A 25,494-nucleotide genomic window follows, 5' to 3' on the forward strand; every position below is an offset into this window, starting at 1 on the left:
AAGGCAGTAGAGAATTACTAATCTTTAAAATAAGGCTAAACTATTGCAAGACCATATTTCAGAAGACTCATCCTGCTAGTAATGATACCATTAAATACAGCAAGCATACATAAGAATATGCAAACCAATTTACTATACAAAGTACAATCTCCTACAGTTATTTGAAAAAGAAAACATAATAGCATCATAGAGTATCTCAAGTTGGAAGGGACCCACAAGGACTGTCGAGTCCTGGCTCCACGCAGGACCACCCCAAATCAAACTGTATTTCTGCGAGCACTGTTCAAATGCTCCTTGAACTCCAGCAGCCTGGGGCCATGACCACTGCCCTGGGGAGCCTCTGTCAGTGCCCAACCACCCTCTTCAGTAAAGGACCTTTTACTCATGTCCAATTTCAAGCTAAGCTTTTTACCGACTCATCTTAAGATTTCCAATATTATAATTCTCGACTTAAGAATGCCATTTACTTACCCTTAAATGATATAAAGAAAGCCATCAGAAGGGCTTTGTACATCTAGAAGAATACGAGTCTTTTCCTGAAGTGATTCTTATCAGGCAGAATAGAAAATCCAACTTAAGTGCAGTTTCAAGATAGACTACATTTTCAATTCCATACAAGTAGATATTTTCACAGAGAAATGGCAGGGCAAAAACTTAATTACATAAGTCATATTATTGCCAAAAAGTCTGGGCTTGCTGCTAACAGAAGTTAGATAAATTGAACAGTCACATGGAAACGATTGCTAAGGTTGGGTAAGAACAATTAAATACGGAATCATTTCATTGGTCTGAATTACTGATTTGTTGAAACGATGACAAATCAAGAGATGAAGACAGAACATGCACAAACAAAAGCATCTAAACCATGCATGAAAGTATGCTTTATATACCTCCAAAATCAAAGGGCCTCAGTTTAGAACCTTAATATTCAGCATAACTGAGTTTATGTCAGCCTTGGTAATTGCTTTGGAAGCAGGAGTCCAGCAAGTGCGATCAGCCCTGACTATAAGCTGCACTATGAGCTACGTGGAACTGAAATGCATACATGCATACCAGAGCCAAGTCTGGTTTTGCCAGTATTGTTCGCTGTGCAGGTTTTCTTCGCTTTTGTTTTTAGAGACAGAAGTATTATAAAGGTTATTAAACATAACAAATAAAAACAGCCAAAAATTCTGAGCTGGAGATGTTGTGTTCTTTCCATTACACATCTTAGAAAGTGGTTTTCAAGATAAATACTGTTATACATTTTTTTTAACACGGAGAACTATTTGAAGAGTCTTACAATGACTGAAAACCAAACACCTGCAAATTTTGAAAATGCCAAGAAAAGGATTTTTGGGGGTAACCCCTACTTGCCAACCTTCCACAGTTTTACTGTATAATCATATTTGATGATCTCACAGGCTACTTATTTCCACAGGACCTCACTTCATTTTGTGTAAAGAAAGATTTGCTGGCTCTGGTCCTGAATAATGATTGAATTGAATCATATCAAAGGGGTGTTGTAAAGGTTAATTAAAGGTTTATGAAGCTTTGTGACTGTGCAGTGGTAAGTGTCATACAAAAACCTACAAGGAATTGAATAATCCTGCCTGTTGAGCCTTGTTTGATTAGTGGGTAGAAAATAAAGTTTTGGCTCCTCACCAAGCAATTCAGGAAAAAATACCACATAGTTTTTGCAGTAGCATTGCTCCTCTCACTAAATGAGACTCTGCTCTTATATAAAAAGTAGCTTATGATACAGTGATCTGCAACATGCGTTCTGAAGATGGAAGCAGAATTTAATTGCCATCTTCACAAGGTCTTTCCAACGCTGTATTTGATTACATAAGTTTTCCCTCACAGGGCAAGTGAAAAACAGAACGACCCCCAAGTACTGTCCTCGCTGTTCCACAACACCAGTACCCACAAAATTAACACCGAGGCTGACATACTAAAATCCACCAAACAGGCAAAATGCTTTTGTCTTATCCCCTTTCCAGCTGACCATATGGCCTGGTACTTGACCTATGCCAGTCTCACTCTCCTGTAGCTAGTGCTATTTATTATCTGAGTCTCAAACTCCCAAGTTCGTTCCCAACAATCCTTTACTACCAGTACCTACTTGTCCCAAACTGTTGCCCAACCAGTCCCAATTCCCATATTCTCCTGCCAAAATCCATTCCTGTTTTCCAAACCACGCCTTCCTTCTCAGACACCTCACCTCAGTCTGCTTTCCCCACTCTCTGCCTCAGCTCTCGCACTTGAAGACTTTTAAGCTGGAGACATCCAAGCCCGGCAGCTCCTTCCTCTGCACTGCCAGGGTCTGCGACTGGAGCAATAGGTCATTCTTTATGACATCATTGCCACAGATCATTAAAACAGAACTGATGCTCTGTTTTTCATGGATACTATCGATTTAACTACAACATGAAAATAAAACATTAAAAAAAAAGCAATATACAGCTTAGCTATAGACAATAGAAGATCTCTGTTTTCTTTTAAATAGTCCATTTTATTTATCACAAACTTTATTGAAGTTGATATTTTACTAATTTCAAGAATAATTAAACTTATGCTTGAGAGAACACCACACAATGGTATAAAAACAGGACACTACGTTAAAACTGCTTACATCAAGAAAGAAAAAAGTCAAATTATTCTCCTCTATTCTTCTTTTCCATTTCTGATCTAAATATCCATTAATCAAGTCCTCCATTAAATGATGCTACAACTCTTTATCAAAGAAAGCAAAAGCAAACATTGCCACCAAAATTAATCCTACAGGCTATAGTGGAAGAGGATTAGGGAAACAATTCACTGCATCCCTTGTAAGTCAGATTGTATTTGTCATGGCAGGTAATAACACACTGTGATGTCTGTGCCTACAAAGTACAATGACAGCTATGCACAAGAGAGAAATGCAACAAAACCAGTAAACACAGTTGTCATTTCCCAGTATTGAGTCCTTCCTGCCATTTTGGTGGTGCATTTATACATCTAAAGGGTGAAATTGTTTCTAGAAGGGAAAACAGCAAAATCAAAATCTCTGTACGAACCGTGGTTGAGCTTTCCTCTGCTCAGATGCATAACCAGTCCAAACTTCAACTCCCAACATGTTTTCATCGGCTTGTATGTTGCTCTGCCAAGACTAATTGACAGCATGCATTTACCAAACAACCTTTAGGGCAGGGCGAGAGAGCTTCTCTACAGCTGGAGAAAGCAGTTAAACCGTTCTCCTCTAAGGTGATATCACACACTCCTGTTCACACTTGCAGTCACATGAAATGCAAATCACAAGATATGTGGATGCATAACTAAGTATTTAAACCCACGGCACTGAAACCGAAGGATAGATCCCAGAACAGAAAGCATTTACAAATATTTAACATACGTCTCAAGAAAAATTAAATATGGCAGAGATACAACTGTGCTGGAGTCAACACAACAAAATCCTGATGTGCCTGCAACAATATTTATGTTTTATATTTCCAACTATGATCACAGACTTCTTAAAGCAAATGAAATAAGGAGAGACTGGTTCTGAAAAATTAGAACTTAGCAGTGACCTTGCCCCTTTTCCCCCTTGTTCTTTATGTTGCAACTCCGTAATGTTGCAAAGTTTTGCAATACTTACGTTTTTCTTAAAGCTCCATTTCTCCCAAGGGTATCTGGGGAAGTTACACACAATTTATTTTTACCTTTTAAGCTTTTAATTCTGAAGAATAAACAGATAGTCTTGGAAATTATATCTCGGAGTCCAACAGCTCAAAACTAGAAAGTAGTGAAAACTTTTCAATTGAAACATTTTGAAGGTCAATCCTGAAGTGCTAAAATGTTTAGAGCACAAAACTTTTAAGAGTATTTATTCATCTGCATTGTTTTTAAACTTTTTTCTTATGTGTCTTATTCATCAAATGCCCTTCATCTTTTAGATATCTTCTTCTGTCACAAGACAAGTTCACTATCTTGAGCTTCCTCTGAAGTTACATATCCAGGAACCTCATAACACAAAAACTAAGAAATCATCGTATGGAAATACTTGCAACAGACATCCTAAGAGGAAGTTTCCCAGTTATTTTCCACAAAGAGAAGAACTCAACAAAACTAAAGCCGTGTGATCAGTGTTCTTATTAACATGTTTATTAATAAAGCTTAATTTTCTAAAATAGAAATATTATGTGTGTAACAATTTCTGTCTCTAAGGAACCTAGCAAACAGGAATATATTCAGTTTCTTCCTGAGGCAAGTATCACACCTATCTCACAGCTGGAGAAATCAAGGCAGGAAGGTGAGATTTACCTGGAGGCACAGAAGCTAGTCAATTCCTGACTCTCTATGCTGGGCCAAAGACCACACCTTGCTTTCATCCACTCCAGTAATTAAAAATAAAAGAATTTTTGGTCTGTATATTCTTTTCAGGCAGAACCTGTCTGACCTGCTAATTTACTGACAATGTATATGAAAAGTCACAGGAGAGACAGCCAGTAGAGAATCTTGATTAAAAGAATCCTGGCCCTGTACATTTCTTGTAGAATACCTACCTCCTTTTCCTTTCTCTGAACTGCGTTCGTTCTGCATACCACCTTCTGCAAAAACTTTAGTTGTGGATGATGCAGGATATACATTCTATCGAGATTCCCGTTCTACAGAGGCAATGCCTTCTCATTAGTTAATTCAGTCACTAAGAAAAAGGCAAATACATATGGTACTGTCTCCCTGTTTTTTCAGATCAAGGCAGAACAAAACATCTAAAAAGAAACTGCAAGGCGGTAGGCATTCACAGAAAGAACACTGGTGGAGCTCAGATTCTTCCAGGGACCACAAGAGAGAAGACCTGATATTCTCACAAGCACGTGCAGCATGCATTTATTCTCTGCAGTCAGCTGCTTTCATAAAAGGGAGCGAAGGCAGCTAACTCTTGCCTGTAAATCCTAATTTGCAAGCCTAGCATTGCATTAACTGTAATGTTGCTGTTACCCAGCCCTTGGGTAACTGGTTGAAATGCACATCATCTGACGCACTGTCTCACTACTTAGATTCTTCTTGCAAACTTTTACGCATCCAGGTGAGCACAATCTAATTCTTAACTTTAACTAAGAAAACACAGCTTAGCTTTGGTCTGAGAAAGACTTCCTTTCAGAGCTTCTTTGCATTTAAATTAGAATATGACTGACTCCTCCAAATACACAAAAGCTACTCAAAATAAGTATTCTTATCTTATCAAGACTTCATATCCACATAAATTACATTGAATAGAATTTCACAATACCATTCATGGAAACAAGTATTGGAAATATCACAGTCTTGGTAAAATAAAAAATAAAAAAAATCTGCAGTACAGGTGATCCCAAGATCAAAATACACTTTACAAACTTATCAGCAGAGTTCAGCTATAAAGGGAAACATACCATCAGAATTATATCACATACCCATACCAACACAGCTCTCCATGTGTACCCATCATTTCTTTAGGGAAAAGTACCTTGCTGGGATGGCCTGAAGAATGTAAACAGGTGCTGAAGCTGTGCCTGTAAATTTCCTTAAATGAATAATCCTTCCCACTCCAAAGCCAATAGGTCCTAATATTTTATTAGATTGGAACAGATATACAACAATTAAATGAACAACATAAATACCACAGCAGAGCAACTGAGCTGCCTGCATAGAACAACACATACGTTATTCCCTATCAAAAAAGGCTGTGTGACTTTTATTTGTATTACACCCTATGCTACCAAGAAAATCATCTCAGAAGAGCCACCTACCTTCTTTACACTCACCTGTTTTTCTCTGAACACAAAATGTACACATGGAACAGGAATTTCATACGTTTAGCACAACTTTTTTTTTTTTTACAGATTAGTAATTGCACTCTACTTGCAGAGCAGTCACTAATCTCATATCATTATTTACTGATAGGTAGTGACAGTTTCCTTTTACACACCACTTTCTCTTACCGTTTTCTACGCACTTACTGAAAACTGAAAGCTTCTATGACTTCAGAAGCTTCTGAACTATTTATGCTGACTGAAATTTCTCTCCAGTTGGACTAACACCAGAGAAAGCCATCACAGTACATTTGAGTGTCAGTATTACACAAGTTGTAATACTACTAGACAGGATAACCACCCTGGATTTAAAGCCCACTCGATTAAAGTTTTCTTTGCCTGCTAGAAAATAGAATTTTTGTCAGGAATGTGTGCAGAGGAGACAATCCCAGGGAAACCAATCAGCCACACCAGCCAGCACAGCGTTGGCTTGGGATTAAATATAAAGAATGGTATCTGGGGACTATTAGAGATTATTACATATTAGATAATTTGTTACGTTTAGAATAATAAATGACTATCAAAAAAGAATGACACAATTCAGCGAACTGTACTGTTCTGATAATAATCAAAATAAATTCTGCATCTTTGGATGTCAGGGCAAAACCTTGGGTAAATTCATTTACCATAAACTCAGCAAGACAGTGATTGCAGATAAACGGCTGGAATTGCAGGATGTCAGTAGATGACAGTGAGACCTCCCAAGTGAAACAACCACATGCAAAATTAATAGAAACATCAAGTTCTTGCCTTCACACACTGACACGTTCCCACCAATACACACATTCCAATTAAAAAGCCTGTTCTTTAACTTATTTGGTTGAGCTGCAGAAAACTCTACAAAGACTTGAATCAATTTGAATGGTTGTATATTGATGCAGTGTGCGTTAATTGTAAGAATAAACTCTGAACTGATAGTATTTGGTCATCATAAAGGTTTGTAACGGTTCCAATAAGTCGGCCTTTGTGTTAGTTTCCAAGCTGCTACAAGACAGGATAAACAAACTGTAAAAGGCTACAAAACCAGTATCTGACTGCTTAAATAAATTGATTCCTTTGCAGTCGTGGAGAATTCTGCTTTACCATACCCAATGTGCATAGTGGAAAGGAGTCAGAAGAAAAATGACATGCTGCACAGAAACAGTGATTTGACTTCACAGAATGGTTTGAGTTGGAAGGGACCTTTAAGATCATCATCTAGTTCCAACCCCCTGCTATAGGCAGGGATGCCTTCCACTTCGGAGACTGAATTGCAGAAGGCTCCTCAGTAGCACGTCTGCCAGTCAGTGACAGGCAAACATCTCTGACCCACATGGGGAAAAGAGCCTAACTGGCCCGGGTGCAAGGCAGTGCATCAGAAAATTGAGGAAGTAGGGAGACACGACCCGTTCACCTCCTTCCAAAGGCAAGACTCAGCTATCTCCTGAGCCTCACCCTCAGGCACTCAGCTCCTGCAGATTTCTGGGCTCAGCACAAACTGGACCTCACAGTGAGAAGCACTCCACTGGGAAATAGGAAGGCACAGGCTAAAACGGCCCCTCGAAAATTCACACCACTGCAAAGAAATTGTTCTAAACATGTACCAACGCAGGGCAACCTATCTCATAATTTCTCCCCCCCTATTTTACTGTAGTTCTCACCACATCTCTCACTGTTAGCAATACACCTTCAAAAGAGCAAATCTCAAATGGCAGTGAGGTACTTTTCAATTAAAGCTGATGGCCCAAACCACTTTGTTCCACTTTTCTGGGCACGTACTCTCACCTGAAACAAAGCATCTTCAAATTATTTCTTGCTATTTCAGTAAAAGGCTGAAGAAACTCACACTTTAACTAACTAATTAAATAAATAAATAAAATAAAACCACAAGACTGGCATATTACTTAATTACTGGCTAAAAGCATCTAATATTTAAAATATTTCACTGCATTAGTACAAATAATTTCAGTGCAATTTCTCAGAATTAAAATAATCAGTTATTTTACAAATGATATTAAGTGAATTTCCTCACATTAGCACCAAAAGCATGAGGACACCAGTTCACAATGAACATTTAATTAAATAGTCAGCCCATGAACTTAATTCCAACAATGAGCTGTACATTCATTTTCAGCCTGCAATCTATTACTCATATGCACAAACCAAAGAACTACAGAGCAATCACACAATACTGCCTCCACAATGGCAGGTAAAAAGCAAATTCAAAGAAAGACTTCAGAGAGTCTCAGAGAGACACACTTATCACAAACACCAGAACTCATTTGCATGTTCTGGAGGGCATAAAACAATTGTACGGATTAGGAATGAACGCAGCTCTCACATGTGCAAACCTCATGAGGAGAATTATGCAAAAATTACCCAAATGCGTGCAACCTTTAACACATGGCTGCCTTCTGCAGCTGCCAGGACACAGGGTTATCAGCAGCTGAGCTCGCATCCAGCTTGTGATCCTAAGGAATATATATATATAGATAGAGATAGATAGATAGATATACACACGTGTGTGTGTGTGTATCCATCTTTTCAGGATTTAAACTGTTATAAGCCATTTATCAATACTGATTCATTCTTCTGTATTTGCAACAATTCTAATTTTAAAACAGCTGGCAGTTGGCCCTAAATGCAAGGCTTCAACTATTAATTTTTCACAATCTCAGTCTGAATGCACACGCACAGCTGACTATCTCATTTATACACACACAAGTACTCTGTAAAAGCTGTTCGTGGGTTATAAACAAGTCTTTTTTGCTGTTTTATCTTTTCTTTGCTTTAAATGAATGCATGTGTGTAACTATTTTCCTTCATATGTTTGCTTTTAAGCACCGGCTTAAAAAAAAAAAAAAGCAAGAAATAAAACAGCTCAGACCAAAATTCTTCAACCCAGAAATATAAGTACAGAGTACATAGAGAAAACCAATTACACTTTGAAAGGTTAAGATCACAACATAACAAATTTAAGGAAAAAGAAAACTAAGAAAATGATTAACATACACCCTTTCTAAAGCTCCTATATCTGCCACTTCTTTTCACAAACTAATGGTTAGAAAAATAAGGAAAGGTCTGAAGAAGAAAATTTGAAATCTTCTTTGAAATCTTACAGTACTGCTGTAAAATACGATCTCACGTGAGTGCATATGATTCTACCTCTACACTTACAGTTATTGCACAGAGGTTCATCACTGCAGCCCAATGTCTACCATCTCATATCTTGCTGGCACATCACCTTCTGGCTTCTCATAACCACCAAAAACTAGCACAGGAAGGTCCCACAAATGTTACATCCTGCTGGAGATCACCTGAGTGATCATCACTCTGCTCTACCAGGAAGTCCTTCTCTGACACTCCTTGAAAGTTTATTTTGGCTTGCAGCATTCATCCCATGCTGGACCCACGCTCTCAGAATTTCCTTAAGGATACAGCACTGCAAGGCAGCAAGCACATACCTACCTTGTTTGGAAAGTTACTTAGAAAGACTCGAGCAGTATCAGAAACAAAAGTACACTACTGTTGTTAATAGCTGAAATAGTTAAGGAGAGCCTAAGCGCACACATTTGAACACCATCACATCGCTAGGAGTGAACAGCCAAAAGCAGCAGTGAAAAACTACATTCTTCTACTGTCACAATCTCTCATTATCATTAACATCATGGTATGACTCAAAACAGACAGCAGCATTAGTGGTTCTGCATTAAGGTCAGTGGAACAGCACATACCACCAACTGTATTTTGAGAAGGAAAAAAAACTTTAAAACAAATTTTCAAAAGATCCAACAGACATATGAAATGTAAAAATAAACCAATTACCAGTAAAAAAAATAAGGCTTGATAAGAAGATTAACACTGAAGGCATGTAGGAATAAAGATCCAAGTTATTACTTCAACATGGCACTGTGGTTATCAAGTGGATACAGCAACTTGTTTGGTGCTCCTCTACCTATAGAAATTGAGATGTTAAGATTTTAAGGGAGAATTAAGTGCAAGAAAACTAAGTTTTCCCTCTCCTGAATGCAGGAAAATTCTTGGAACCTTTCAGCAAAGCTGCTGGCTGAGAACCCAATATTGTGCATGATTATTAATGAAAATTATTTTATTAGTAATGGTAAAATAATGGAATTTTCATACAGCAGACTGACAAAATATATGCATGTATGCCAAATGATGTTGTAAGTTACATCACAGAGTAAAAAGTTATGTTACAGAGCACCATAATAAGCACAGTAATAATTCACATATGTAAATCTGCTACATGTTCTTTCCCATAACCCACAGCCAAACTATGAAATAAAGTCACCAAATACTTGCAGGAATCCCAACACAGATGCAACACCCATATTACATTCCAGCACAGTTACGTGAGGCAGGCTGAACTGACATGCTTCGGGTGCGAGCCAACAAGTAACTGTCCATGGCTGAGAAACAGCTTCCTTTCAAATACCTGCTGCAGATTTCTGCTGGTCACAGGATGTACAGCTCTCATATAGTAAAACATCACCAATTCCAACAGAGAAGCAAAATACAACTCTCCCTAAAAATATATCAGGATACAATTGTTTCTAATTTTAAAAGCTAACAGTTTATTAGATGGTCTTCCTGCTGAGAGCTTATAGCTTACTTTAACTTCATTCCTTTCTCTGATCTTCTGTGGGCCAACTTCTTGCCACTTCCACTTTCAAGATGATACTATTAATTATCTGGCTTTCCGTGTGTTTGTTGTTGTTGTTGTTGTTTTTGTTTTGGGGTTTCATTTTTTGAGTTTTTAAGTATCATACATGAAGAAGCATAGCCTATGTTTTAGATGGGAATTTAATTACACATGCTTCTCAATACCCAGCACAACCATGCCTCCATACACTGTTGTAATACAAGTAAACATTATGAAAATACACTACTTTTAACCTGAAAGATTCTGCCTTAAAGCTACATAACAACTTGTTCTCATCATTCATAGAATCTTCTTCTGCTGACACTATTTTCCTTTTGAAATACACTCGTAGCTATTATAAAAGGGGTTATCACGTGACATTTGGGTGAGTAACCAAAGAAGTTAGAAAAATTCAGGAAATTTCATTCCTGATGTCAAACTACATTCCAATTCTTAACTATGCTGGCATGCTCTGGGAAGCAAGGAGCTGGTCTGTTCAGAAAGTTAAACTGACCTTTAAAGGCAAAACATCTGTTGAGAGTCATGAGAAGTTCACTCCAAGGGATTAAGGCAGCTGACGAGACATTAATGTAACCAGCTATTGCCATTACATTGGATGAAGTCTATAGGGTACCATAGCCAAGAAGAAGCAGATAGTTCAGAGGTTTCCATCAAGATTAGATAACTGCCTACTTTAAAAAGAAAAAAGTGGATTTTTATTGAAAGGGTAGATTAAAAATTTGTAAATTGTTTGTTTTTTTTTTTACACTAAAAAAGCAAAAAATCCCTTACTTTCTTTCATATTCAAACCATGAAATAATTGACATTCTTAAGTTTTTTTTTTTCCTTATTTCATCAATTCAACACTACTTTCTTAAGATGTTAATACAACAATTTTAAAGCTAATTAACTATTCAACTCTACTAATTGAGCTCATAATTTTGGTATATAAGAATTGCAGTTAGATCGATATGGCATAACAGAGCAACCTATGTTGTGCCAGCATTACGCAACGTGTTCTGAAACTGACTCAAAGACTGAGGCCCTTGCACAGTAAGCCTACAGATTACAATCAGAAGGCCAACACTGCTGAATTTTAACATATTTGAAATCTAGACCACTACTGGAATGACGTTGTCTACTGACAACATAATTCTGTGGGCAACAACTACTGAAAGAGGTTCGCCATTTACATCATAATTAGGAGGTAAATTCAGACTTCTTTTCTTTCCAGGTCAGGAAATGCATGAGGGACATTAGGGTTTAAAAAAATATACATAGGAGAGGAGACAGATGGAGCCATAAATGAACTGTTGCTCTTTTGCTATTATGAGCCAGATATATCCTGGTCCTAAGGAAAACAAATAAAGGCCAGAGATTTATCATAGTAAAGTTATAGCTGTAATACACAGATGTTCCCACATGAACCGAACAGACAAAAGGGGCACAACCCAGAAAACAAAAGCCGTTACTACTGCCACAGTTACAGGAAAATTAAGCCTGGTGCATGGGATAAAATGAACCAATTTTAAAATGAGAACACAAGAACACACAAAAGCCTTTCTGTCCAGCTACCCTTTAGAATTTCTCTTACAAAACAATAAATACATGCAAAGCAAATGTAATTCCTGCATCATGAAGGTATTATCATCAGACACAATATTGTTGCAGCAGATGGACAAGAATGCTTTGTAATACACTTAAGGATTTTTTTTAGACAAATTTTAATTAACGTGCAATTAAGTTTAAAATCAGAGCAGAAGTAAAAATAAAAACAACAACAAAGGGTTGTAAATCACTTCACAACTTGCTAAATAAGAATCATTTCTCCTTTCAGGATTATGGACAATAGGCATTTCTGTAGTGGCATTGTTTGTAACTACATTAAAGATTTGTCATAAGAGTTATACAAGTAAGTTCATTTTTGGTTCGACAGCAAAAGAGGGACATTTATAAGTAAATCATGTGGGGGTTTGCTTCTTGGGGAGAAATACACTCTCTGTAGCCTGGAGCAAAATATCATTTTTTGTTTTTAATAACAACAAAAGAAATGAATTAGTAAAATATCCCACTGGACAACTGGCTCTATTCTCCCTTTATTTCATTAGCCATTAACTAGGACACTCATATGGGACCAGGAAAACGCACATTCAGATTCCTCATCTTTCAAGTCAGAATCTCAATGGCAAACCATAAATAAAGTCCAGACTATCAGCAAGGGAAGAGAAAATACCAAACATATGCTCATTAAGAACTGAGATCGATATGTTTACAACAGGACTCCAAACACTCTGCAATCATTTCACTGATGACTGTAGAACAGAAAAAAGGAGTCAGCGACCTCAATTTTAACACCACAGTCCTTGTAAAGAAATTAACTTCACAGTGGCAATACTGTTTTTAACATCTTTTGTGTATAAAACCGATATCTTTAAATCAAGTCATCCTTTGATTCAGCATAAGGTCTTTAAATCAAAAATGAACATAATGCTTTCTGAATCCTCCTTTCTTAAACACAGGCTTTTAATTTGCTTACAGAAAAATGTACTTCCTTATTTGCCTGCTTGCGTAAACAATGAAGAACTGTTACACTGCACCAAAGACATTCTCTTTCCCAAAACGTCCTGCTTTGCCATCTGGAAAATGAGTAACAGTCACTGCAGAATGTATGGCATCTGGTGGATAGAACCTGAGCAACGGGAGGGACAGCATGCCTATTGGCAAGAGCCAACCAGGAAGTTGTAAAGCATTCCTGCTTCTTACCTTTTCAGACTCAAGGATAAGATGTTGCAATGACTACAAACACAATCAAGTACGAGAAAGGACAGACAGCAGAAAGTAGCCCAAATCCAAAGTATTTCTGAATCATTCTAACTCCCTTCTCTCTAATGCTGTCCCAGATGAGAGTGCGCTAGCTTTTCATGTGTGACACAGCATGTGTCCAAGCACACCCTGATTCTCAGTGTTCTTACAGATGTGGAAAGAATATCCTGGGAAAGCACCCTGCATTTCACGAGTCAGCCTGCAGCACTCCTAGCTAAGGAGGAACTTGGTTGGTTTTTTAATGAAATAGAACAATCCAGTACGTTAAAAATGGCCAGGTTTTCACAAGCTAGTATATTCTGCCTAGCTGTAAAAAATCCCCCATTTGTATACTCCCAATCACCCACCATAAAAACAGAAAAAACCCACAATGACCGAATAATTTTCCCCGTATTTTTCCCCAAATGCAGACAATAACAAATATTTAGTTCTGTAGAATAGACCAAACCGAGCCCAAAGTCCCAGATACCCCGTTTCAGAGACAACAGTCATTTAGAAGCATAAGCACTGACAAGTTCCACATGGTTGTGTATGTGCTATCATGCTTAACAATATGGTATTCACTCAGCTGCAGTTTTCAGAGCAGCGGTTGGTATCTGATGACAAATTCCATTCTAGTAAGAAGATTCTTTTCCCTCCCTGTGCCAAACAACATTTAAAGAGATAGTGTTTCAGCAAACATAATTTCCTTGGAGGTAATGCCAGCAATCACTGCAAACACTGTATCACCAATTAGGTAGAAGGGATTCAGAAAGAAAAGACTTATTGTCTGGCTGACATGGCTCAGAACTCGAGCAGCCGGTTTCTGCCCAAGCCACACTGGCTTAGAAAACATCTGCTATGCCGAAGGATGCTACAGCATGTTTATCAACTGCAGCCAGATAATGTCTTCAAAATGTTTTAAAATTAATTAAAAAAAAAAAAAATTTAGACACTTTGTTCCTGAAGGCATTACCACCACTCCACTGAGTATGCTAATGGTGTTCTACTGCTATTAAAATACATCTAGGCGCCAAGCAGACAACAGCCCCATTTTCCAGCCTATTTAACAAGTTGAAAACGTAGTGCGACTCATTCTTTATTTCCTTGCTACAATAAACTTTGAGGGAGAATAAAGGGTGAAGTTTTGTGGAGATAAGAGTATGGAGGGTGGAGGGAAGCACATCGAGGAACAAGTTTTCCCTTTTAACACTCCCAATTTCAAGAAAATCCTAAAAATGATGAGATGGCCCTGATGTCATTTCACAGAAAGCTCCTCTCTGAAAATATTAAGGTCAGCTATAAAGTGTTTTTGGAAAACAATAGCAGAAGGTCAGGAATACAGCCATTTGAGTATTAAATGAAAAAAAAAAAGAAAAAAAAGACGAACTGATATTTAAAACACAGAAATATAAATATTTTCCTAGTCTATATGGTTCATAAATCCAAAAGCAGAATACTACACGTCATTACTCACAGCGTTTTATTATTTAAGGTTTTTGGTATTCATGCAGCAACAACAGATGACTCAGGCTGCATTTCAATGATCGAACCACATATGTTTTTCCATCACACTGCTACCAAACAGAAACATCACACTTCCATACTTCTCCTCCTTTCAGTACTAACAGATGAGTTATGCCATAAATTCTGCTCCAAAACTAACAGGACTCCTTCTTTCCCCATCACTTATTAAATAAATGACTAACTGACAAATCTGGTTTTAACACCTTCAATAGCTGTTGAGGGATTACAACCATAAATACTACTGCTTAGGAATCAGATTTTCCTCCAGAAAGCTTAAGTTTCTGCTTTGCTAAACACAACAGATAAGCTCTGACCATAAGAACAGTTTTTAATTCATAAGAACTATCCATCACTTCGTGGCAAAATACATTAGGGCTGGGATTTTAAAGCACAATAATGTTTCTGTACCAGACATACCAACTATACAGCCTAGCTTAATTATTTGAAGTTGATTAAACTAAGCCACATGAAAGGAACTACTGCCAAAGAATAATAGACATCACAGGCAAGAAGTGCAAAATAGCAATTCCAGGCTTACATGTAGAAAAAGGATATCACATGCAACTCCTCCACATGTTCACAAAGAACGGCATGATCAAAGATCATCCTTCTTTTAAATGCAGTCCCCTATTGTAGGGTTTCAAAACGTAAACAAGGACTCAGTTGTTATGGAATTGGCACAACGTAGTGGAATGCAAAGCTATTACCCTGGACTTCCTTGTGCCATTTATTAGCTGTTTCCCAATCTTTCATTTCCTTGTGGAAGTATATAGTCTTCTGTTTGCCAAAAACAGACTTCTCACTATGTTATCCTGAGAGCGTAAGAAACAGCATGCTTTTTCTCTCTTCCATTCCCATACTCATGAACTGTAATTGCTCACTGGAAGGAGGTATAAGCAACATGTTACAGGACAAATACTCAGCGTTCGCAGTGCTGTTCTGTGTGTGCAAGCTCTCATTAGCTTCTTCCCTCATTATTTTGTCTCAATAACAACATTATGCTTTTAAATCACTGTTTATAACTGAAAGACCAATTCTCAAAATCCTTATTTTTACACAAGATAAATACAAAATAATATTTCCCAATGTTTGAGCATCTGCAGTCTGACACAGTTATGGGAGGGAAAACTGCATTTCCAGTAATGACTTCCTAAAATATTACCATCTGAAACTGTGGTCTTCCCAAATTAGCCACCATAAGTCCTGAAAATATGAAAGATCAATACAATTCCAGTAAGAGTGGTTTAGGGAAAGAAGAACAGAAGAGCAGCATCAAAAATCTCATAGTAAACTTGACTTTTGCATCTCTACAATAATCAACATTTGTTCAGGTGTCTAGCTCTGACAACATTAAAAAGACATCATGCATACACAGGCCTTACAGATGCTCTCTTCATACAAAGCCAACTGAACAATGATTGGCTGGGGGTGGGGGGGAGAAGCATCACGCAGCAATACCTTACAAATGCCATTTACAGATGAAGAGTTGTACATTACCTACCCTGGAACAGCTGCTCATAAACAGCGCAGACTTCCTACGTCCTTTCCCTTCTCTACTGGCAGTTCAGCGATTAGTGACAAGTCTTCAAGTGACAAATTAGCTCCTTGCAAATCTCATATTATTTTTTACCTTGGATGACCATAAGCACATTTACAAGAAGATTTACTGATCCATTGGAACCTAACCACTCGTCTCTTCAGAGTATCCTCATGTCAGGAAAGCATCTGGCTTCAGTTGTTTCGTCTCCATTCAAGAAACAAAATATTTCCACCAGGCAATGTATAAAGGACATCAGGAATTGTCCTTTAGACAAACTTCTGTTCCAGCACAAAAATAAAAAATAAAACACTAATGTTTTTATTACTGTGCATTGTGACTGGGATATTAACAACTATGTAGAATTCAATATGGGATACAGAGATACAGAGAAGAACCACTGCTAAAACTGCAGGAGGGGAATGCCAGGCACTTCACTGGAAAGCTCAAGGATGTGTGCCCAATTCTGGCCTAGGACTAACTTCAGCCTCTTAGTATCCATTCTGCAACACAAAGTGAGCAACACTTGCTGGTACAATTTCCACAAGTCAACACACAAAAAAGCTCAAGTTCAGCAACTGGTCTGGGCTATTATTTCTTCCTCCTAGCAGCTTTCCATACGATAGCATGATTGGTGCACAGTGCAGTGTGCACAGCAACAGGACAAACTCAGAGACGATCTAAGTCAGAAGTTGCAGAGTGACATAAATCTAATTAAGTCTAAGTAGTAAAACTAAAGGAATGTAAATTAGAACCAGATACACATCAGCTTCCTCACATGCGAGTTGTGCTGAATCAGGCTTCCTCTGGATTCTCTAAATCCAGCCCAACATTCCTACCCCATGGAACTCAAAATCTAATTCAAACTAGAATACTTAGGCAGTAGGCAACAACAACAACAAAAAAGCATCTCAAACTTAAGAAAATTGATAATGCATGCTAAAAATATGTGAGGACTACTCCAAAAGAAGTCCCTCCAATTGTATGTAGTAAAAGAACACAGCCAAAGGAAAACAGGCCAAGCTTTTGTCTTCCCTGCAAATTTGCAAGTTAGCTTATAAGAGAAATTCCCCAATCCAAAATAACAGAGAAATCTCCTCGAGGACTTTCACTGCTGTTCATTTCACCCGTAACAGTCAACAACTGCAGCATTAAACTAAATCATCCCACTGTAGTAGGATCAGTACAAATTTGCTCCTTATCTAGCAGAAAGGTGAACATGAAAGAACAGCAATATTCATTATAAAACAGACACAATAACAGAGAAGAGCTCATGAGAGCATAAAACCATCACTTCTCAAATATCTTCAATAGTGAGCTACTGTTATCTTGAATACTTGAATGGACAAACATGATGAAACTTCATCTTCAAACATGCAGTGTTTGTTTACTATTGCAAGTACTTCAGTAAGCTGATTAGCAGCAGTAGTAAATGAATTCTTTTATAAAACATTCAAAACTTTTCACTTTTCAAAAAAAAAAGTTCACAGAATGAAAGAGCAAAGATTAAAAAGAAAAGTGGAATCAATCTTAAGAGGTGACAATGCACAGAAGATACACACAAAAGCAGTTTAAAAGCCAGAATACCATTTTTCTAGTTAGCATCTATTCAGGTTGATAGCCAAGAAACATACACTACTCAGAAAAAAACCTGAAAAACAAAGTTATTACTAATACTTCATTCTGTAAAGTACAACTGCAATTTGCCAGAAATGAAAAAATTCTGCTGACATTGGCTAACACACCTTAGACATCTAATGTGAATGCTAAGAGAAGTGAAAATGCTACCCATACGATTGGCAACACGTTACTCCATTGCTGCAACTGACATTTACCAAGCTAACATCCTGTGCTCATCATTTACTAGTGCTGAGAGGAAAATGAAATGCTCAGTACTAATTCTAACAGTCTACCTCCCAGTTTTTATAAGCTGGAAAGAAATCTCTGCCATCCATCCATGCACACCCAGTTATGTGTTCTTACAAGAGAACAGGCCTAACTGAAAACATTGAGGAGTGTGAGTTCTCAAATCCTCCTTAGCTGGACAGCAGTTCCACTACAATTTTTTTTGCCTACTAACAATGCAAAAGTAATTAGGAAAAGTTGGGCACTTTTCTATAGATGGCTAAGCACATTTTAAAATGAAAGGAATTACTGTTTTGCATGCTAAGCAATTTACATGCAATATATTGTTTTCTCATTTGAGGAAGACCATGTTTTAAGGGCTTCTGAAGACATCTTCCTACCTGTCAGATTCAAAAAGCTGCAAAAACGAGCAAAGCCAACCCCTAGGCTAATACACAGTGCAAACATAAATATCCAGATCCAACAAAAGAGAACTAAGTTTCAAACTTACGTTTCTCGTCATCAGCATGTACTAGAGAGGCTGCTCTTGATAAAACATCCAATGGAGTCTCCATTCCTCTCTGGATCCTGGAAAATTCAGAGAGGAGGTCTTAAATTTTATAGTGCTTCAACAGTACACAGTTATTTGGTCACTAAATTACAAATGCAAGAAATCCTATCATCTTTCCTGGTGCCCGTTTTAAGGTTTCCTTCTTTTCTACATGCCTTCCTTCCATCCAGACAGCTACGTGAGACAATACCCAAAGATGCAGCTTGCCTGAAGTAGATAGCTGGCCCAATAATCCACATCAGCTTAAGACTGCTTTAGACCCAGAATCTTCAATAAATTTGCACCCCATATCCTCCTATGCCCAAAGTGAAATTATCTGAAGCTTGTAAGCTATTAAGCCACTTTCTTATCATGAATGTACGGTCAAGCCTTCAGCGGGCATCTGTACGCCACAGACAGAAAACTGTAGCTTATATAATCACCATCACACCTCAGTAACTTCTTGTACCTGTTCTTTCCCCATACAACTCACATTATTCCCATACTGAAAAGATTAACCCCCCCCTATCCCATAACAATGTATATTTTAGGAGCTTACTAAGCCAGTCTCTTCCACAAAAATAAAATAAAAAAAAGTTAATAATGTTTACATAAGTGCCACATAAATGGCTTCAAAACTGAAAAGTTCTCTATGTAAGAAGATATGAAAGTGAAAGTAAAGAGGAGAGTAGCACATTGTCAAGATGCTTTCACTGAAAGGCCAGCAACTTGTATCTGTTTTAGAATAAGACAACTGCAGAGACAGAACCGATGGGAAAACAAATAGAGGAAGAGAGACAACCCTGGACTGCTAACAATGTCTTTGCTGTTTTTTTCTTCCTTCCCAAAGCTTGTATGATAGACTGTCATAAAAATGGCTCACTGTAATTTCCTCTTTTATTTCCAAATCACACTGAAAAGTAAGAAGAGAAAAAGAGGAAAGAAAGGAAATCTCAGACAGAGAAATCTCAAACACGTGTATGTGAGCTTAACAACAAGCACATGTTTGGGAAGCCATTTCTTTGACTTTGCACTATGAATAATAAACCTCCACTATCCTTCCTCCCTCTTCCTAAATAAAGTCAAAGACTCTAAAATTAATCAAAGATTTTAAAGCATAAGATAAAGGATTCTTAAGTACGTTTAAGTTGCCATATATTTTTTCAAAACAGACTTAAAACCCCTCTTGTTTCCACAGAACTGCCAAGAAGAATGGAGAAACTTGCAATAACTCAGCATCACACTCATGGACAAAGACATTCTTCCTTGCTGTCAGAATCAGCTTCTGCTCAAGAATGGTACTTTAACTCAGACAGACCAGTCAGCCCATCTCCTTAAAGGCAGTTTAGGTAGGCAACACATTTTAGAAAACGAGACCTTAGACTCTGATTTTACAAAGTCTGTCTTAACTAAATATTTCTTTATTTCGTTTTCAACTTCTCCCTCTTCCAAATCAAAGCAAACAGTATTCAGTAGGGAAATCTCCATCACTGCACTCCGATCTCTCAGCCCGCCATGCTTGGTTCTTTTCTCCCTTTTGTTTCCCAAGGACTTTAAAACAGCACCACTTTATTTCCCTCTGACTGTTGATCACTGACCCTCTCACACAGACTCTTCTAACAAAGCAAAAGCTCTGCTGGAAACAAAGATGACAACGTTTCTGATCAGATGAGGCAGCTACACCAAACTGACGGCTATCTCATGATTTAGCACTAACCAGCTTTGTCCTACATGTCAAAAGAATGCTGGGTTTTTTTGGTCAGTTCCTTAGAAAATCTCTCGGTAAAGAATAACACAAAAAGGTATTATAATGTCTTTTACTGAAAACAAGTTTTCTACTGCTGCTTTCCTCGAGTGTTTCAGTAATTTGGGAATAACGAGAGCTTTCCAGAAGGCGCTCGTAGTAAGAAAGTTAGCTGGTGACAGAAATCTGCCTTGAGAGAAGGAAACAGGAACCAAGGCTGAATTCTCCGCAGGAAATCAGACACTTTAAGAACAACTTCAGCACAACTGCCCTCAATATAGTTTTGTAGCTTTGCATGCTCTTGGAATTTTACATCATGGAGAGTTACAGAAGTGTTTTGCTAACAGTTAATGCCCTGTGAAGAATGTTGTGCCTCTTCAAGAGCTTCCTTGAAGGGATGCTGCTCATACAGCCATCTGCAAACGCCAGGCTGTGATCCCACATATGCTGTGATTTTTCCAAGATGCTGCGCACATTTACAGTTTTAGAAAGTACCTTCAAGGAGCTAAAAACTCCCAGGCTATATTCAAAGTGTATGAAATATCCCTCCGTCCCTAAGTTAAGCAAACAACTCAGGGACAGCAGTTGAGAAAAGAAACAAAGGTTGCCTACGAGAATGAGAGGAGAATCTTCCCTTGGTGGTTCAGAGCTTGAAATCCTCATTTGTCTCAGAAAGAACAGCAACTGCTCCATGTACTCAGGCAGCCTTCAGAGGACAGCCCCATCGCTCCTCTCAACAGCCATATTTCAGAACTGAAGGTTGAATTCCCAGGGTATTGGTAAAAGCATTAACTCTGTTATACCAAAACTTCTCTAAGCAGTAGAAACAAACCTAAACCCCAGCATTTTAGCCCATGTGCTAATTGGTCTATATCCAGGTCTCAAAAGGGAAAACAAGTGCCTGGCAAGATGACGTACACAAACTTAACTTCCTCTGGCTAGACTGGGTTTATACACTATGAAACAGTTTAACTCTCGGTTTAAGACTCTTGTAAAAAAAAAAAATCCTAACTGTTTAAGCGGCGTGAGCTGAAAGTACTTTTACAAGAGCTTAAGGTGCTTTTATCTGCAGTAATTTCAATTATTAGTTATTGGCTACTGCTTCTACTCAGTATTTCCCTACTCTGACATCTCACCTGCACAGCAGCACAGAAACATTCTGAAAAATAGCAAAGACATAGAATGTAAAATCCTATCTAAGAGATGTTTAGTAACTTATTTACTGCTCAGACACCATCCCACTGATTATCACTGACTCATCAGAACATAATACCTGTCAGTATAATGAAGCAACACATTGTTTTGCCCCTTCTTTTCAAGCTTCTGCAAATGCCACGCACAGGTACGCTCAGCTTAGCAAATGCCTGATAACATTTGCAGAGTATAGCATCAGAGAAATCAGACCTTCTAAAAATGAACCATTAAGTGTTTTCATGGACTTATACCATACCCTCCGAGCATCAGAGAAGGAACACGGGTCAAAAACCTAAACCTGCCTGTTTGAAACTTAAATTAGAAGCAGTAGGAAACCAAAGACAAACTGCAGACTGGACAACAGGACGTTCATGCAATCCCACGACAGTTGTTACTCACAGCAGGGTATGCCAGGAAGGACTTCCAATCAGAGACAAACTTCATATCTGATTAAACAAAACGGGAATAGTGAAGGAACAGAAAGGAAAGAGAAATTGAAAAGATAATGCTTGCAGCAGTAATCAGCATGGAGCTATGATGGCTTTTGGCTTGAAGGGATCTTAACTAGGAACCAAAGTAACAAGGTAGAAATAGGAAAAGGGATACATACATTTAGGGATGAGAACAAAAGGTCTGCACAAAGACATGCTGTGCAGATAAAAAAAGTGAGTAGGGTGTAGACATAGTTTGGACATGAAGATTTAAAGAGAAGTCACCCTCATAAGAATAGGTGGATCACAGGTCTGACTGACATACAGAACAGCAGAGCAGCCAACGGCTCTTGCAAACAAGTTGATAAAAAACTTCTGAAAGCAGACAATACTATGAGGTCTCCTTCAAACTTGCTGAGTGCAAACTAGAGAGAGACATCTGCATGGTGCCAAGGAGAGCGAAAGGCTGAACTTTTCAATGATGGAGAGAAAAACCTGGTGCTTGAATTCACGTGCCTGGGGAAATCACAGAGATGAAGTTGGAGGGAGAGAAGTGGATTAATAAATAAAGTCCTTCATAACAATGAAAAAGTGAGACAAAAAACAAGATACTCCAGAAGCAGTGAGGGAGCGAGGATGAAAGTGAAGGAAGTGTAAATAATCAGAAGTATAAGGAAAGCATGGTTAATTGAAGAGCACAGGCAAACAGGGCAAAAGCAGCCGGCACCTACAAGGATGCAGGCAAAGTGCCATAATCCCAAGTCAGCAGAGAAAGAGGGGTATTTCAGTTCATTTCAATGAAAGAAAGTGCAATGGAAGAGGAAATCCAGACACAACTTCTGAGTACAACTGAAAAGGCTGCAGAGGAATGGAATATAATGCAATAATTTGTTGAAAACCAAGTAGTCAAGAGCTTTTGTTTTTTCAGATAGGAGAGAGTAAAGCATATCCGCACTGTGAATGATGCTAATGAAAAGCATGCTGGAGTCGATATACGTCCTCAAAAGCCACAACATGTTGAAATTCCTTCAACTGCACCTACACCACAACTCCTATTGGGGGATAAATAAATCCTATGTTGAGATAGCCATACAAAACGTTAACTGTTAAGAGTTCAATTCAGGTAGAGTTCTGATCATGTATCTCATTTACAACAGTACAATCATCACAGTGAGTTTCAGCTATTTGATCAGAGGAGTCATCAAAGTACCACTTATTTTTATGTTTGTTTAGTATCTTGGGTTCTTACTGTGCTTGTTTTGTATGTGGAAAGCATGAAGAGCTAAATCTCCAAACAGAAACAACTTGATGATTTAACTTGCCACGTATAAAACAGTAAGCTTAAAGCAAAACCTTGGCATTTAATGTTATGGTTTTTGTTTTCTTGATGTGCAAATCCTCTTTAACATGGAAACGTTCTAAAAAGAAATCTATTAATAACAGTATTTGAATTAAAAGCTAACAAACATAAGAAATTAAACAGGAAAAGTCTAACTCAACTGTATCTTGAACCTAAAAAATCCATCATGTTACAAATTCTGATACAAAAACAGTATGCAACATCTAAATACAGTAAAAGGAACCAATCAGAACCTTTTATAATGGAAAACTTTCAAACACCGAAAACAGATCAACCTTCTGAGTGTCTCCCAATCATGTTAGTTATCAAAGCTATATATTTATATACATAGACATATATATCTCCTGTCACCTTGTAATGCTTCTTCAGTTAACAAGACCAAGAGGTCTATACCAACTATCTTCCACCAAGATTAACTACAAGCCCTATTTCACCCCATTAGGCTTCCAGCAGCACCGCTGAGTGCTCAGGACTTACAGAACCAGCCTAATTGCTACTCCATGCTTGCTGGTAGCACTCACAGCACTGAGTCATAACTGAGCAGGGATGAGGAAGGCCAGCAACACAGCATCCTGCACCAAAATGCCCCATTCCTCTCAAACAACTCTTCGGAAAAGTTATACCACAGCAAGAGCACTTGACAGGTTACTCTGCTTCGGTTTAACTGCACAATTCCCATCGCTTCGTATCGCTGATAGCCCTGCAGCAGCGGTGTGAAAGGAACATGAGCTGCCCTCACAGCTTCTCTCGTGTCAGTGGAAACGGCCCTTCAGTTCCCACTTTCAAAAGAGGTGCACAGGTGTCACCTGCTGCCAGCCTGGCTCTGAAAATTAATTACTTCTGATAACACCTGGGAAATACGAACTCAGCCTGACTGAGGAGACTGAATCTGCACCACTAAAGGCTAAAAAACGCTCTACAAACAGAATATACCTGACAGAGTGAAAAGGCTCTAGCAGTGCCCTTAGGACTCACTCGACAAGATTCACACCACAGGACCCTCTGCTGCTGGTGGAAGTCCGAAAGAAAAATACACGCTACTGAAGCCAAGGTGTGAATTTAAGATGGCAGTCGAAGTACTGCTTTGTCGGTCCCGGAGCTGTGCAACAGGCTTCCAGACAGAAACTTAGGGCGGCTTATTTCCCAGCAGACGGCTTCAGCACCTTCTGCCGTGACGGCGCAGGGCGGCGGGCCGTGAGGGCACTCTACAGCCAGGAGGAGCCTGAGGGCACGGCACGGCACGACACGGCCGCCGGCAGCCGCCGCTCGCCTGAAGCAGGACCCAACCCCGCGAAGAAAGCCGCCCGTTCGCCACGGCTCCAGGCCCTGAGGGCAGGCACGGGGCAGCCCGTTACCCGGGGCAGCGCTCACCTCCCCTTCTCGTCCCGCCGAGGCGGCAGCGCCGCGACCGCTCCTCAGAGCCCCCGGCCCCGCCAACGGCCGCCGCCAACCCCGCGAGCTGCCCCCGCCGCGCCGACACACGTTCGGGCGCCCGGCCCGGGAAAAGTCCCGCAGCGCCGGGAGTTCTCCCGCGCCGGCAGGGCGGCGGCGCCCCGCCCGTCAGCGGCCCCGGGGCCGCGCTCTCCTCCCGCCGGCACTCCCCTCGGCGCCCCGGGGCCCGTCGCCCCCGCGGGCCACCTGTCCCCTTCCTCCCGCCTCCCCGCTTCCGCCCCGCCGCGGCCGGGCTCACTCACCAGCGTGCTCTCGGGCGGGCGGCAGGCGGCGTGGCCGCGGGGCCGGGCGGGCGGCGGAGCGGGGAGGCGGCGGGCGGGGGCGGAGGGCCGCTTGTTTACTCCCGGGCCGGGGCGGCGAGCCCGGGAGCGGAGCGGAGCAGGCGCCGCTGGCCCCGGCGCCGCTCGCTGCACGGGCCCGGGGAGGAATCCCAGGAATGATGGAATTCTGCTAGCAGGTGGGGAGAGCGGGGCGGCCCCATTGGCCGGGCCGGGCTATGAGGTCAGCATAATTAGGGTAATGAGGCGCTGACATCATATCCTCGCAGGTAGGAGAGAGCGGCGCGGGCGCCGAGGAGGAAGCGGAGCCGCGGACAGGCCC

The 25,494-nt window shown here is 39.6% G+C and overlaps 1 protein-coding gene across 7 annotated transcripts in view; it reads right to left on the bottom strand.

Moving 5' to 3' along the window:
• VGLL4 (vestigial like family member 4) overlaps positions 1–25,494 on the bottom strand; it is a 92,460-nt gene that overhangs the window by 55,371 nt on the left and 11,595 nt on the right. For 2 of the 7 annotated variants that reach the window (XM_040646213.2, XM_046899884.1), the window contains one exon: positions 18,675–18,751. In XM_040646213.2, the coding sequence (XP_040502147.1) occupies positions 18,675–18,738 (64 nt within the window). In that variant the 5' untranslated portion in view covers positions 18,739–18,751. Of the gene's footprint in view, positions 1–471; positions 690–18,674; positions 18,752–24,375; positions 24,627–24,813; positions 25,489–25,494 lie in introns of those variants that run through there. The other 5 variants (XM_015293055.4, XM_015293056.4, XM_046899885.1 and 2 more) reach the window with 5 other exon arrangements.

Source organism: Gallus gallus, chromosome 12 (assembly GCF_016699485.2).
Source record: "Gallus gallus isolate bGalGal1 chromosome 12, bGalGal1.mat.broiler.GRCg7b, whole genome shotgun sequence".
Lineage (NCBI taxonomy): Eukaryota > Metazoa > Chordata > Aves > Galliformes > Phasianidae > Gallus > Gallus gallus.